Source organism: Talpa europaea (assembly GCF_964194135.1).
Source record: "Talpa europaea genome assembly, chromosome: 11".
NCBI classification, from domain to species: domain Eukaryota; kingdom Metazoa; phylum Chordata; class Mammalia; order Eulipotyphla; family Talpidae; genus Talpa; species Talpa europaea.
The window spans coordinates 34,351,589-34,366,870 of NC_140078.1; the positions used below are offsets into that span (position 1 = coordinate 34,351,589).

General features: G+C 39.2%; 1 protein-coding gene across 1 annotated transcript in view; it reads right to left on the reverse strand.

Annotated features, from left to right (window-relative positions):
* The window catches only part of DZANK1 (double zinc ribbon and ankyrin repeat domains 1), a gene marked incomplete at both ends in the record, with an annotated part of 66,964 nt that extends 53,871 nt beyond the window's left edge, over nt 1-13,093 (reverse strand). The window contains 4 exons of the mRNA XM_084247719.1: nt 712-808; nt 2,741-2,855; nt 10,245-10,398; nt 12,985-13,093. Of these exons, the coding sequence (XP_084103845.1) occupies nt 712-808; nt 2,741-2,855; nt 10,245-10,398; nt 12,985-13,093 (475 nt within the window). The remainder of the gene's footprint in view (nt 1-711; nt 809-2,740; nt 2,856-10,244; nt 10,399-12,984) is intronic.
* Nucleotides 13,094-15,282: the final 2,189 nt, after the last annotated feature.

The following is a 15,282-nucleotide window of genomic DNA, read 5'->3' on the forward strand; positions in this document are numbered from 1 at the left end:
GAGAATATAGGTAAATTCAATTGCAAGATTTGCACAAAAATGTTTGTCCCAAAGACACATGGCAGCTGTAAAACATCATACCAGCCTCCCTCTGAGTGACTATCACTTCTCATTTGCTGAGAAACCTTGTTTTCTAAAATCAGAGACTATCAAAAACTTCGCTGTTTGACGTTATAACAGTATGAACGAAATGTCTGACTTTTGCTTGGAGGATCTAAGACACTTTGACATAGAGAAGCGGCCTCAATTTCCAATCTGGTGCAGAGCTTCAGAGAAAGGTCTCTGAACACAGATCTCTTCCACAACATTCCACATTTCATAGTCCATACCTAAGAGTGACCAGTTCACACACAGCCCTGCCTTGTACCTATCAAAGTTCTGCTTTCACTTAAATTTCACCTAGACTCTTTTCACCCTTCCCCCAAAACTTTATAACTGCATCTTTTCCTTGGTTTGGTGAGAAGACCCATGGCTCCTGTGGTGTGTCATCTCCCTTACTGAAATGAGTTTGTAAATCTGACTTTGTTGGACTATTTGACGACCCCTCATGGCCTTAAGCTGTTAGTAAGGGCAGCACTGAAACTCAAATTGCAGCCTATTCTCCTGTCCCAGTTTTTCTTTTTCCAACTCTTCTGCAGACATGAAAACAAGCAGTGAAACTGTTTAGTGATTTAGAATATTAAACTTTATCTTTGATCTGTCACATCATACCTGGAAACTTTCTAAGATTAACACTCCAATCCAGCTTATTTTCAGCATTCTTATATTTCTTCCTTAGTTTTGATCCAATAAATCCATTTTTCAGTTCCTAGAAATGAAGAGATTGGTGATGGCCATTTAGAATGTAAAAATTTAAAGTTACATGGTAGGGGCATTGTCATAGCATGCATTTCTTACTGGAAAGCATTCACAGTAATTTTTACTGTGAAGGAAAAGCAACAAGTTTGGAACAAAGGTAAAGAACTCACATAGGCAGAAGGCTCCCTGCATTCAGATTCTGTTGACACAGAAATTCTGTTGACACAGATTCTGTTAACAGAAATCACTATGTGGAGCCCATACCCCTTCCTGTCCTCGGCAACTCTCAGCCATTCACCAAAACAGGCATTACCTTATAATAAAATTTATCTCTTAAATTCTTGCCTTTCTCACACTCAAATTATACCTACCAGAGGAAATGAATTTAAAGTATGCATCTTACCATGTCTAGAAATGAACTCCTCCCCCCCCCAAAAAAAAACCAGATGTCCACAAAAACAAATTTGTTGTTTCTGCCACGTTGTCTCAAATATCATTTCTCCTTTTTTGAGAAACTGTACCTTCCCCAACACTTTAACCCAGTCCCTACTTGGGGGAGGGGGGTTGAAGAAGCAGCTGGCTGAGACCCTTTTCTCACCAGTCTCTTCTTCCCAGTTAAACCTCATTTTTTGACTTCCAAGAATAAATCTTTTTTCCTTTACATAGTGGTGATTATTATTTATAAGCCCTCACTACAGAGTGACCTCTCTCTCACCTTACTCTGGAAGTATACAGCTTTGTGTCTGAGCTGCTTGGTTGGCAGCAAGTCTGACTAGTAGGCCCCACCAGGTCTAGTGGTCAAGACTGGAGGGAGGGAGCAGCCCTGGCAGGCATGAGTGTGAGTAATGACCAAGCGACCACCAGATTCAGGGGGCAAAGTCAGGGTGGGGTCAGACCAAGACAGAACAAGTATAGTAACTGTGCATACACAGGCCTTAAGCACTCTTCTCTTGGACTTTCTTTCCCAGGGACTCAGTCCCTTATACCTAATTCAAGCCTGAGCATATGCTGATAAAGTTAGGCCAGGGACTAAAGTTTCAAAAATCATTGTTTAGAGAGTTTTATTTCATTCTCCATAGTTGAGGCTTTCTAGTTATTTGAGGATGAAGATTTAAACATAATAAAAGACCACTGAAGGCCTCTTCTAGTATAATGCATCTGTTCAACAAATAAACAGTTCCTGCCCGCTCCTACCTGGTCCTGCGCAAGGTGCTGAGCATGGCAGACATATGCTCTCTGCCACCTTAGAGCTTACAGTGAATGGGGGAGATAGGTAAGGAGCAAAATAATCACACAAAGTATTTTTTAAAAGGGCAAGACCTGGAGAGCTACAGGAGCAGTGACAGAATACTGCAGAACACAGCTAGGCTGGAGCATTACACGGAGTCACAATGCAAGAAAGGATGACCAAGAAAGAAAGCAATCACTTAAATACCAGGCTGAAGGTTTCTGCTTTATCAATAGAAGTGTCACTGTAGAGACTGGGGTTTGGGTAATAGACATTTCATTTTTTCTATTTTTTTTTTAACAGAGTTGTACATCTTTATTTTTTTTTTGCATGCTCACAATTACCTTTTAATTTATATATATATATTTATTACATCATTCTTCATATTTGTACAATGTATGATTTCCCCTTGAAATTCCCACCACCAGTTCACCCATGCACCGTCACCATAGTCCCTTGTGCTCTTCCCACCCCTGTCCTTATCCTCCTCCCTCCTCCCCTCAGTAGACAGTTCTAATGGGCAGGGGTGGAGAAGGGCCTGGCCAGAGGGTGGGAAATCAGTGAAGATACTTTTCAGTGGTCGCTACTAACCTCAATTATAAGAATCTGACTGTGAGTGGAGGTGATGAAATGAAAGGGAATAAGTGACCACTAGGAAAGAAGGAAGCAAGAATGTGGTGACTATAAATATGAATGCATATATTCACTACTTGCCTGCTTTGAAGGATCTTTGAGAATATTTTCCACATTGTCTTCTGATAAGACTGCATTTCGTGGTTCATAGTCCACCTGAAACACCTTTGTTACAATGCCACTCTGTCTGCAGTCTCTGAAAATTATTGTTAAATTAAATTTAAATTTTTAAAAGTCTTTGCTATACCAATTAAGATGACTCTATTAAAGTCCTTTAGTCTAGTGTCTAAGTTTACGATATCTTAAATTCCATCAAAATACATCTATAGCCTTCCTTTACCTTTTTCACATTAAGGATATATATTACTTTGTGACACCCTGCACTAATATATAGTGTCATAAGACAAATATGTTTTTATTTCTGGGTATTTCTACATTGTTTCTCACGGTTCTACTATTGCAAGAGAGAGCAACATGTTTAACTGTGAAACATGGATAAATTGAGGAGTAACAGTTAAATCTACCATAGCAGCACCAATGGCTCACCTCTATCCTTTATTTTTCTAAACACCTTTAAGGAATAATTTACATGACATAAAATTCACCTGTTTGAAATACATAGTTTGATAAGATTTAGAAAATATGTCCAATTATGCAACTATCACCACAATACAGTTTTAGAATAATTCTAAAACCAAAAAAATCCCTCCTACCTGCTTGTAGCCACTCCTTGCTACTACCTCCTACACCAGGCAACCACTGATCTTCCTATCACTACAGATTTGCCTTTTCTAGAAATTTAAAATAAATGTAACCATGTACATATAGTTTCACATGTCTAGGTTCTTTCATAATTATCACTCATATAGAATACCACACAGTTGCACGTATTCTCAGTTTGCTCATTTTTATGGCAGAGTGGTATTCTGTTACATGGATGTACAATGTGTTTATCCAAACTGCTCCCCAGTTGATTATTATTTAGATTATTTCCAGTTTGGGACCATCATGAATAAATGCTGCAATGAACATTCACATACAAGTTTTTGTGTGGATTTATTTTCTGTTGGGTAGATATCCAGGAGTGGAAATGCTGAGTTATATAGTGACTATTTAACTTCTTAGAAACTGCTGAACTGTGATTGTTCCATTTTACATTCCCACCAGCATTATCTGGGGGTGGGGGGAGGTGTTCCTCTTTCTCCATATACATGCCAACACTTCATATTGTCAGCCATTTTTGACCATCTGTACTCTTGATGCTGTTCTTTGTATTTGCTTGAGATGTGTCTCTCATGTATTGGCATAAAGACTTGACTGTTGTAACAGAACCAAAACAGTAGTGAGTTAATCAAGAGAGAAGCAACGGGGTAAAATCAGTCCAGAGTGGATGCTGAGTTGCCATGGTGACAGGGGTATGGTGCCAAGTTTCTGCCTCATTGCTCCACCATTGCCAGGACACTGCGCTTGTCTTGAGGATCCAACATGGCTGACCACCATATTCCCATTCCAGCCAGAAGGCCATGGAGCCCACCTCTTCCCTTTTCTCCAAGGGCACAATCCAGAAATTGCACCTATCACTTCTACATACAGTCAACTAGTCACAACCTGCTAGCAATGGCTTTAACTAACTGCAAGGAGGATTAGGAAATATCATTCTTCTGGGCAACCATATGGCTGACTAAAAATCATGGTCTCTAGTAATTTAGAAGAAGGGAAACACAGACATTGGGAGATAGTCGAAATCATGCCGCATCATCATGATTGCACTTGGTGTATTTATTTGCTATGTTTTAACTCCTGCTCCCCCAATATGTGTTGAAAGCTCACAGCTGGAACACAGGGGATTCTGTTTGATCAGCCCAGGCTTTTTAGTGCTTTTTATATTACAATAGTCTTCTTTCTTCAGTGTTTTTCTGTCTGCTTTGCTCTTATTAATTTTCATATTGCTATTTGGCACATTTTATCCATTTTATAAGCATTTCTTTTGTAGTTTCTCAGATTTCGTACACACTTGCATTTTACACTTCCTAAAATTTTTGAATCATAAAGTAAATAAGTATCCCCCAAATGCTTAAGCCTTTAAGTAAATATTCTGAATGTACAAGTATCATTTCCAAAAGAGTTTTAGTTTTAAGGTACATTTTTAGAAGGAGAAAAGCCCTCAGAAATATGCAATTTTCCTAATCAGTCACTACCTATCAGTTAGTGATAATATTTAAGAAATAACATGCTGGGCTTTCTGAGATCAGGGGATACATGCATGTTAACTGACCAGAGTGCTAAGGGATGGCTACATTTGAGGGAAGCATATGTTTTGTTTTTATTTTTCATCTCTAAAAATATTTCGTAGCATGGTTAAAAACATTTTTTGAATGATGACAGAATTTCTAAACAAGAAAGGGTATCAATGTTTATGCCTTATAAGCCATATTTGCATCTTGGAATGACAATTTTATTACCAGCCTTCCTTTCATGAAAAGCAATTCATATTTACGAGTTTTGACTGGGAATGAGTCCCCACTGCAATTAAGTATAAAAAATATCTTCCATCATTGGAATGTGACCAGAATTACTTCAGAAAGAATTGATTAAAATCCTCAAATAGTTTTTTTTTTTTCTTAACAAAAAAAAAAAAAAACCTTCTTTGGACCTCCCCAGTGGTGCAGTGGGTTGAGCGCAGTGCTGTGGAGCTGTCCGCCTCCTTTGCGACACTGGTTCGATTCCCAGCTGGCCAGGGAGACACCCACATGGTGCAGCAGACCTCTCCTGTCTTGCCCGCTGCTACCCGCAGCAGTGTTTTCAGTCCGTCTGCCTATCTGCTCCCCCTGTCTCTGGTGAATTCTCTCACCATTCCACACCTCTGGCCTATACCCCAGGTGTATAAATAAATAAAAGTATCATTTCCAAAAGAGTTTTAGTTTTAGTTTTTTAGTTTTAAGATTGCATAAATAAAATTTAAAAAAGATTTCTTTTATACACTACAAAAAATAAATAGTATTTTGGCTTTTTAAATCTCTACATGGTATTTAGGATGGCAGCCCCCAAAAGTCCTCCCTTCACATAATTGTAAATGCAAACCCTCTTCTGGGGTGAATATTCTTGAATATTCTCAGGTTGTACCCTGCAGACTTCAGCCTCTGCATGTTTATACTGGATTAGGAACGATCCTAAGATAGTATCATTCATAACATAGCAGTCATTGCACACGTCAAATCAAAGTACAAATCAAGATAATGGCTGACACTGTAAGCCACTGTAAGAGACATGAATGGGTCTCTCATTCATGTCTCTGCCAAGTATGTCTACATGTCTTGAGAGCATGTCTCCTTCCATGTCCCCCAAGATCCTTGTGCAAGTCCAAAGTAGAGAAGAAAATGTGTGATTTCTTTACATGTCTCTCTGCTCCGCGTGCCTCCTCCTGTGTCTTCTCCTTTCCAAGTCTAGCTTCCCCTTGCCACTCAGCTGCATCCCTCATTAGGTGGGGTAGGGAATATGGAATCACCACTTTTTATGAAGAACCCTCTCTGTATACTTTCACCAATGAATCAATGCTTACTCCTTGCCTACTTTCAACAGTGTCTGTGGAGTCCTCTTTTCAATTTTATCAGCGTCCCAAGAGCCCTTTCCCAGACTTCCTAGGCAGAGCCCCTTATTCTAAGCTTCTGATTCCCAGTGGGTGGAGCATTGGAGAGTGGCCGGTTCACTCCCAGATTATCTTGCCTGTGTTGTTGAAGGTGGGATCAGACTGGATCCTCTCTCCTGCCTGGTGACACCACACAGAGTAGAAACCTGGTTCCCATCCACTTGCTCAATCCTTTACAGTCCAGGCTGCTGCCTTCATAACAGCTGGCCTCTTTCTTAGGCCCCAGTAAGGGTTTTCACCCACAGACTCCCTCTAGAAAGGAGTCCAGAAACTAGCTCACACTACCCACTAAATGGAAGAATTTCCTGAGTATAATCTCAATAAAGAATTGGGAGGTTGAAGTGAAAAATCCTACTTAGAACCCAAATCTCATTTGAACACACACAAAGTTTTGTTAGGATGGAATCAGAGATTTTAAAATCTTTGTTATCTTTAGGAATATGGTAATTTGACATAAAAAATTACATATAGCTCTAGCCTGTCAACAAAACACCAGGATTATGCAGAGGATTGTAAAGGCATTATGCAACTGGATCTGTATAAATCTGCAGTTTGGTCTAGGTCAGGAACTGAAATTGGGTGTTAGGTAATTTTCTGTTGTGGGGGACTATTCTGTACATTATAAAATATTTAGTAGCATTCCTGGCTTCTACCTACCTGATGCCACTAGCGCATTTCCACCTCCACTTATGGAAATGAAAAATGTTTCCAGACATAGCTAAATATGAAATTATGCCTAGTTAAGAATCTTTGCTTTAGAAACACAAATAGGTTGAGTGAAAACTCTTATTCACCCAAGTACAAACTTTTTAAATATGAGGTATGACGTATGAGTTGGATTATAGAACAGCAATCTTTTAACTCTCTGATAAGAATCTGAATAACAAACAGTAACAGCTACCACTTGTCTAATGTCAAGTGTATACTAAATGTATTATTTCTTATTTTCATAGTGGTTGCCAAGAAGTTATATTACCCTCACTTAGCAAATTATGATACTGAGCATCAGGAAGTTATATAACTTAACCAAGGTCACGCAAAGAGTAAGCAATAGAACTGGGATTCAAATCCATATCAACAGATCGACAAACTCCATTCTCTTTCCCATACTTCAAGCTGCCATCTCAAAGCAGTGAGCTTGCCTTTATTGCTGCCTGTTGAGATAATATTGTAACAGGGTGGTCCCCAGGAAAGGGGGAGGTTCCAGGTTCCCTTCCCCACCCAAATGGAGGGTGGAGCTGAGCAGGAAGAGAAGAGGCTGCAGAGGAGACTGAGGAAGGAAGTAGGATGGAGCCAGAAGGAGACCTGGAGGAGGCGCATGGAGCCTAGAGACACGTGAAGAAACTGCGCTTGTCTTTTGGTCGTGGACTGGGTGACACAGATGTGGGTGAGACCCGTGGGGAGGTGACAATGGCAGCTTTTATCTTGATTTTGATTTTGCTCTTTTCCTTCTGGGCTTGTCTGGTTGTTTCTGACCCTTTTCTGTGGGTCCCCACTGGAAGATGCTTTAAACTTGTGGCAGGCTTTGGGGCCTTGCTCTAGGCCAATCCCATTTGGATGGAGTTTTACCCACGAGAGGGCGGGTAACTTTGGGTTCTTAATTGAGAAACTAGATTCTTTGCCTTTCCTGTATTGTTTCCAAATTGTATTAAAGTTCCTTCCCATTAAAGTCTCATATGTTTTGTGTTGATGCAGCGGATGACAGAACCCATTTAGAATAGGCAGGTTTGCAGGGTTTGGGCTGCCCCTCTCTCTGCCCTGTAACAACATCAGGATCTTTCCTTCTACAAACATATGCTATCTATATCCCAAGGGGCTGCAGGTATATGCCCATGAGATGCCTTAATAATTTGACATTAAGTTTATCAACATTGTTGTAAAACTGGAAAATCCCTCTTGGTTCTACTGAAGAAAAATGTTCTCAGAGGACTCAGACTACCCCAATTACCTACCTTCAGTACAATGCAGGTCTATATTAGACAAAAACTACCTGCTAGTACCTTTTGCAAACTGAGATGGGACAAAAAGGGACTGGGACTATCCTTCATCCTGATCCTTTTCAAAAAAAAGACCTTTACTGTGTCCTAGGCAGTCTGCTTCTGGGAAGGGGGGCTTCTGATGTGGATGGCCTTGCCCATCACTCACTCCTGGTAGCACCACCAGTCCTGCCTTCCCAACTCTGGTCCTCTCCTGTCTCTAGTTTTGTTTCTATGCATTTTTGAACAGTGTGACAATATTAAAGTATATATTTCAAATTAATAAAGTGTAATCTTAGGTCATAATTATTTCACCTATCATAATTATTTTCCTATATCATTTAAAATTCCGTTTTTCTCTTAATAAGTCAATGACCATTAATTGTTAACATTCTCATTTCAAATCCCTTTCTCCTTAAGAAACTAATTAGCTTAATACCTGGCAACAGCAATATAATTTCCACAATGATCTATTTTATCGCAAATGCATGCAAGCACTACTTTTTCTGTCCTGAAAACTAAAATGCTTTTTGTATAAATGCTTTCCCTAGCCTGAGCACATCTGAAATACTGAAGTGCTTTTCCAAACAGACACTTAGTGGGCACAAAGCAAGAACATGAGAGGCATAAAGAATAACCTTATTTTTTAGACTCTTTGGGAAGTTTTAGTAACTCCTTTGAACTACACAGTTAGCCACTAATTACTACTTCATTTTATTACTACCTGCAGCTTACAAAAGGCATCAGAGTATTTTGTTTGTTAACTTTTAATAAATAATTGAGATGACTTGTTTTGATGAAAGTGTTTTGGAAGGGCCTCCCTGGTGGCGCAGCGGTTGAGCGCTGGGTTGCGAAGCTGCCCGCTGCGTCTGCGGTGCCGGTTTGATCCCAGGCTGCTCCCCGGCCACCGGAGGAGGGTCCCACATGGCGCGCAGACCCCTCCTGCCGCCCGCTGCTCCCCTCAGCAGTGTACTTCGGTCCTTCTGCCTGCTCTGCTCCCCTCTCTGGCTCTGGTGAATTCTCTCACCCTCCCGCGCTTCTGACTGTACCCAGTGCTTGTATAAATAAATAAATAAATAAAATAAATAATAAATAAATGAATAAATCTTTAAAAAAAAAAAAGAAAGTGTTTTGGAAAATGCAAAAATACAAAAATTCTAATATTTAATAAGCAATAATTACCTTTGGTATAGCATTTGTAACTCTCCTCAAAAAGCCATGCAGCAGTCCAGCCACGAGGGGGAGTTTGGAGTTTTTTTTAAAGTACCTGAGCCAGATGGTCACCTGTTTGGGGCTAAAAGGGTTCCAAAAAAATGTGGCCAAACCTGTCTTGCTATGCAAAAGAATTCAAACTTGCAAAGCATTTAAGTTTTGTTTTGTTTTGTTTTGTTTTTTTACTCTTTAGCACAGATTGAAGGCTTCCAAGTGGAAGTGGTGTTTATTTGAAAATGGTAAAGTCACTGAGTAGGAAAGAAAACTGGAAAAAATAGTAAATAGCTAATGCCCAACAAACTAAAATGACAAGCTTTGAAGATCAATTAAATCAATATAAAATAAAGAATGATGGTGGTGGTTGTACTATGTGACCTTGACCTCGAAAATAAAAGAACACTCCATTAAAAGCAATATTTTCTTCAGAACCAGGTGAATCTCTTTAATGGTCCCAAACTCTGAAAAAACTCTTCCTTATTAAAATCCCAATGTACAATATAATCCAAACTAAAACAGTATCAGTATACAGCCCTTTGGTGAATTGTACCCTTATGATTTGTGTACTTTATAATATACCTCAATGAAAGATGAGTAAAACACAAACGTTCCATAGGTATGCTGAAATTAAAGTAACTATTTCTTTAATACCTATCTAATCCAGCACTAGGTTGAGTAAAATTAAATAATAATAAATAATTAAAATTAAAATGTCATATTATTCATTATTTTAATCATCATGCTCTTAACTTACTTAGAGACTGCAATAGCTTTAACTTGTATTTTTCCATCAGGCAGAGTAATAGGCTTCTTATACTTAAATGTATTATTTTCCCCATGACCAATCCTCCTTAGAACTTCAGGTTTGCTGCCATCCAGGGTATAATATATATTGACATCTGGAGTGTCTGAAAAATCCAAAACAGGATAACTGTAATTAACATTAAAGTAGCAAGTCCCTGAATAAGGCCTATGGGTCAGTTATTTAATGAATTTTTTCTTTATTATAGAAATGAATAACAACTAATAATAAAATTATTTCTCTGTGTCAGGCACTTTGTTTTATATGAGTTAGCATGTTCCATCTGTACAACCCTATGAGATAGGTACTATTTTATACCCAAATTATAGATAAGAAAACTGTCTCCAAACGGTTAAGAAATTTGTTGAATAGCAGAGTTGTGGTTGACTTCAGCTAGGTTGGATCTATAGCCCATGCTCTAGAACCACTTTTTATTTTGCCTCTCCAACAGAGCACTGATAAAAACAGAGTAGGGTCAGCTTTAAGACTACAACATTCATTTAGAGAGCAGAGGTTAATTTTTCATTTTTTAAATAGTGTTTAAGAAATGTTTTTATTATATTTTATTTAGACTTGAAGATGATTTATTTTTGTTTTTTAAATTATTTTATTTTATTTTTTAAACATTATTTTTGCTTCCCCGACCCCTCAGGTTGAGACCCCATAGAATTTCCTCCCCCAAGCTACCAGAGCACCATCACCACAGTCTCCTGTTCTCCTCCCTCCCTGCCTCTGATCCCTCTTGGAAGATGATTCTTACACTTCTTGAGAAATTCTTAAAGGTAATATGTTCATATGATTGAGGAAGATTCAAAAAGTCAAATAAAGAATATACAATTGAAACTCTCCATCCCACTCCTGATATAAACTGGCAAACACAATCCATAACATCATGGCTATCCTTTCAAAAATATTTTATATCCATACATAGGCACATATTGTTATTTTCCCCTTCTCCTTCAATGTAAATGATGACACACCATACCCTATTCCAGGCATCTCTTTTTTCATTGGACAATATATCTTGGATAGTGTTCTCTGTTGGTACATAAAGAGTGTACTCATTCTTTATCATGGCTGAATCGTATTCTCTTTTCACAAAGGTAACTATAATTTAGCCAGTCCCTTACAGATAGACATTTAGGTTTTTTATCTTTTTCCTTTTCTTTTTTTCTGTCCTATTACAAGTAGTAAGTGAAAAACCCTATAAAGAGTTCTTTTTATAAGTATATCCTCAAACCATGTAGAACAAGTACTGCTAAGTCAAAGATACATGCATTTGTAATTCTGGTGAATTTTGCCAAACTTCCCTCCATGGATGTTGAAACAACTCATACCATAACAAGCAAAGCATGAATGTGCCTGTTTACCCACCATCTCATTCATACAATGTTATAAATTTTTATTTTCCTTTTGCCAACTGCTTGAATAAAAATGATGATAATAGTAACGTCATCAATAACAATATCTTGTAGTTTAGTCAGAAAGAAAAAGAAAAATACCGGATGGTCTCACTCATAGCAGGAATCTAGAAAACTTAAATAAGGGACCAGGAAAATGAATAACTATAAGAAAGTGAAAATCAAAATCAACAAAAAACTATGAACCAGAGACACTTTTTGGGGGGTGGGGGTGGGAGGGGAGGGCTTGGGGTCAAAATGGGGGGGTTGCAATTGTATGGAGAATATAAAAATAAAATTTATTATTAAAAAAAAACAATATCTTGTAGTTTTAAGTTCGTTTCTGGCATTGTAAGTTTCTTTCATTCACTCAACAAATGTTTATTGTTCCATATTGTTCTTGTTTGTTTCTGATTTTATGTTTCCATATGCTAGCAAGTAATGGAGTACCTAAAACTTGTGAGTCAATCTAGCCATACTGTTCAAGAGCTGATGAGGTATATGTGTGCATTATGATCGCTTTTTTAGTTATATCTGAAGGGAAGGTTTGCAGGTAGACAGCTATCCCCCCATGTCTTGGCTCTGCCTCCTAAACTCTGTTCTATACATGCATTTGTTCATGTTTTATCTATAAAATGTTCCCTTTCTTTATATTAATTATGTGTGTGTACATGTATGCAACTTTGCATGTGCATCTCTGGCATTACCAAGAAATACATTCACTGCTTTATTTCTGTGTGAATAGTTAATATTCATTTTGGCATTACTATATGCCAGGCCCTGTGCACTTCACATATCAACTTATTTAACTCTACAGTGCCTCCAAATGGTAGATATTACTATCACTATGTAACAACGCGAAACTGGGATTCAGAAAGGTTAAGTAATGTTCCAAAAGTCACTAGAAGTTGACAAAGCCAGGATTCAATCTCCAATCCATCTAACTGGAGAGCTTGTGTTAGCAGGTCAAAAGTATTATCCCAGCAAAATAACAAAACTCCTGGGAAAGCTTGGAGAAGCACCAGACATCTTAACCTTGGCTAAGGTTAGTCAAAGCATTGCTGCAACTACATACCTATACAGATGAAAGTGTGATCAGCGCTAACCATTTAAGTCTAAATAGATACCTCTCCATAGGTTATCAAGTACCACACTGTGTCAAATTTTGCAAATTCTACAAGCTTCCCAAGGTCTTGATTATAGAAAGCATGGAAAGAGGTACATCAACAACCACTGAATATAACAGCAAGACAATGTTATTTTAAATTACTTCAGGTACATCTAATTCTTACCTGATCTCATTTCCAAAAGTGTATTGTTATCAATTTCATGGTTGGCTTTTCCAGGTTGAGGCACTCGTAGTGGTATTATCTGAGGGACACACACTGAACCAGCAGTCATTTTCCCTCCTTACATTATAAAGATGACTATGAATTCCAGTGAGGACCTATCCTGTATTTGAACATAAGAATTGGAGAGAAGCACCTAGTAAAACTAAATGGACTATTGTTTCTATACCAACTACAAATATTATTAAAGTTTGAACTGAACTATTAAAAGTACAGCTGTACTTTTTTTAATTTCCCTCTTCCTTTTTTAAAATTTTGTTTAAGATTTATTTTTATTTATACAAGAACTGGGGTACAGGTCAGAGGGGCAGGAGGGTGAGAGGATTCACCAGAGACAGAGCAGGGAGCAGAACAAGCAGACGGAAACACTGCTGAGGGTAGCAGCAGGCGAGACAGGAGAGGTCTGCCACACCATGTGGGTATCTCCCTGGCAGGCCAGGAATCAAACCCATGCTGCAGAGGCTGCGGACAGCTTCACGGCACTGCGTTCAACCCGCTGTGCCACCAGGGAGGCCCACAGCTGTAATCTTGTTGTTGAGATATTGTATGGGGTTTTGATTATCTAAATAATTACCTCACTTCTGGAAAAAAGAGCATGAGGGAAAGGGGTGAGGGCATGAATTGTTTTACATGAGCAAATTAAGTGAATAAATCAGAACAGAGATCATCACTAGTGATCTGACCAAAGGTCCCTCTGCATCATTATTATTCCTTTCCTGCTTCTCACTAGTTTGCCACCTCACTTGGCTTCAGGGCAAGTCATCACATCTTCTTTAGGGCAAGAAGAAGTCATGCATGTAGCATGAAATGTTAATTTAGAGGCAACTCTCTTGGGAAAACTCCAGGTTAGATGTACTGCAGTTGTTGCCAACTGGTTCTTGCACTTGAAAGCTGCAAAGAAACCTTAGAAAGATAGCTGAGTGTCATACCTTGGTTGAAAGAAAGTTGGCATAGATATAAACAGCGAGCAACAAACACAAAAGTCTCCCACCTGCATCAATTGTATTTATAAATAAATGGGTATGGAGGACTTACTGATCTTTTTCCTGGAAGGTGTCATAATTTTTAATACATATAGGATTCAAGGCAGGTGGGGAAAAGTCCTCATCTTAACAAAGCAACTGTTTACATCTCTGTATGTCCTTTTCAGATCTCAATGATTTTGGATATGCAGGCTTTACTCAGTTATAAGCTATACATTCATTCCATTTTTACAGTCCACTTCTTGTTAATTACAATTTTTCATGTAATAAATAATTTATCAATTTGTGGTGATATTTAGGCGATAACCAGTTTCTTTTGAGCACTGGTTGCTGCAATTCTAAACTGTGCTTCTCTGAACATCTTTATGGTTTGAGTTTTGTCACAGATTGTACTACCAAGAGTGGGATAACTAAATTTAAGGAGTGAAGTTATTGCCTGGTTGGTTAGTTCCAGGTAGGAGGTCAGGAATTTAAAGCGCAGATACTCATACAGGAGCAATTGTCCTTACAAGCGGGCTGTCAAGCTGGGGAAGGGGGGCAAGGGGTGGTGGTTTTACATTCCCATTTAAGAGAAGCAGTTAAAATAATGTTGGGAATAAGGCCAAAATAAAAATAGTTGTAGAGGGAACAATTCACATGAGGAAACTAGGAGCTGCCCTTGGGAGCAGCTGGGGGCAGTCAGTGTGCCTGAGCAAAGGGAATCAAAAAGTAGACCAATCCGATAAGTCCAGGTGGCAGTGTGTGCGCTTGTGTAGGGGTCAACAACACTCCCCAACTCGGTTCTTCCAGTCCTTCCCCCTCCTATAGGGACTTGCAACCCCCTCTGGCTCCCGCGCTCGCCCAACAGGGGCAACTATAGACTCCAGCTTCTTTTCGGCTGGAGTAAGGGAAGCCCGGCTTCTTCTCTCGTCCTTGGGACCCCCGAGATACCTCCGCGGTCCGCACCCAGGTAGCCCACCTCTCACCACCTCTTGCGTTCTCCGTCTCGGCAGCCCGGGTTACCAGAGACGCCGCGAACCGCGCCCGGCCCACCGAGAGTAAGGCAGGTGATTGGTGGAAACCAGACTTCCTGGCAACCGGCCCCGCCCTTACCGCCTGGCCCGGAGACGGGTACCCCTCGCCTAGGCATCTAATGATATGCCTTCACAGAGATTGTACAGTGCTAAAAGATGGCGACCCAACTCAAAGTGAGAGAACCAGATTCGTTCGTCTGAAAGACATTAACGTTCTGGAAAACAAAAATAAGAAGATGTAGCAG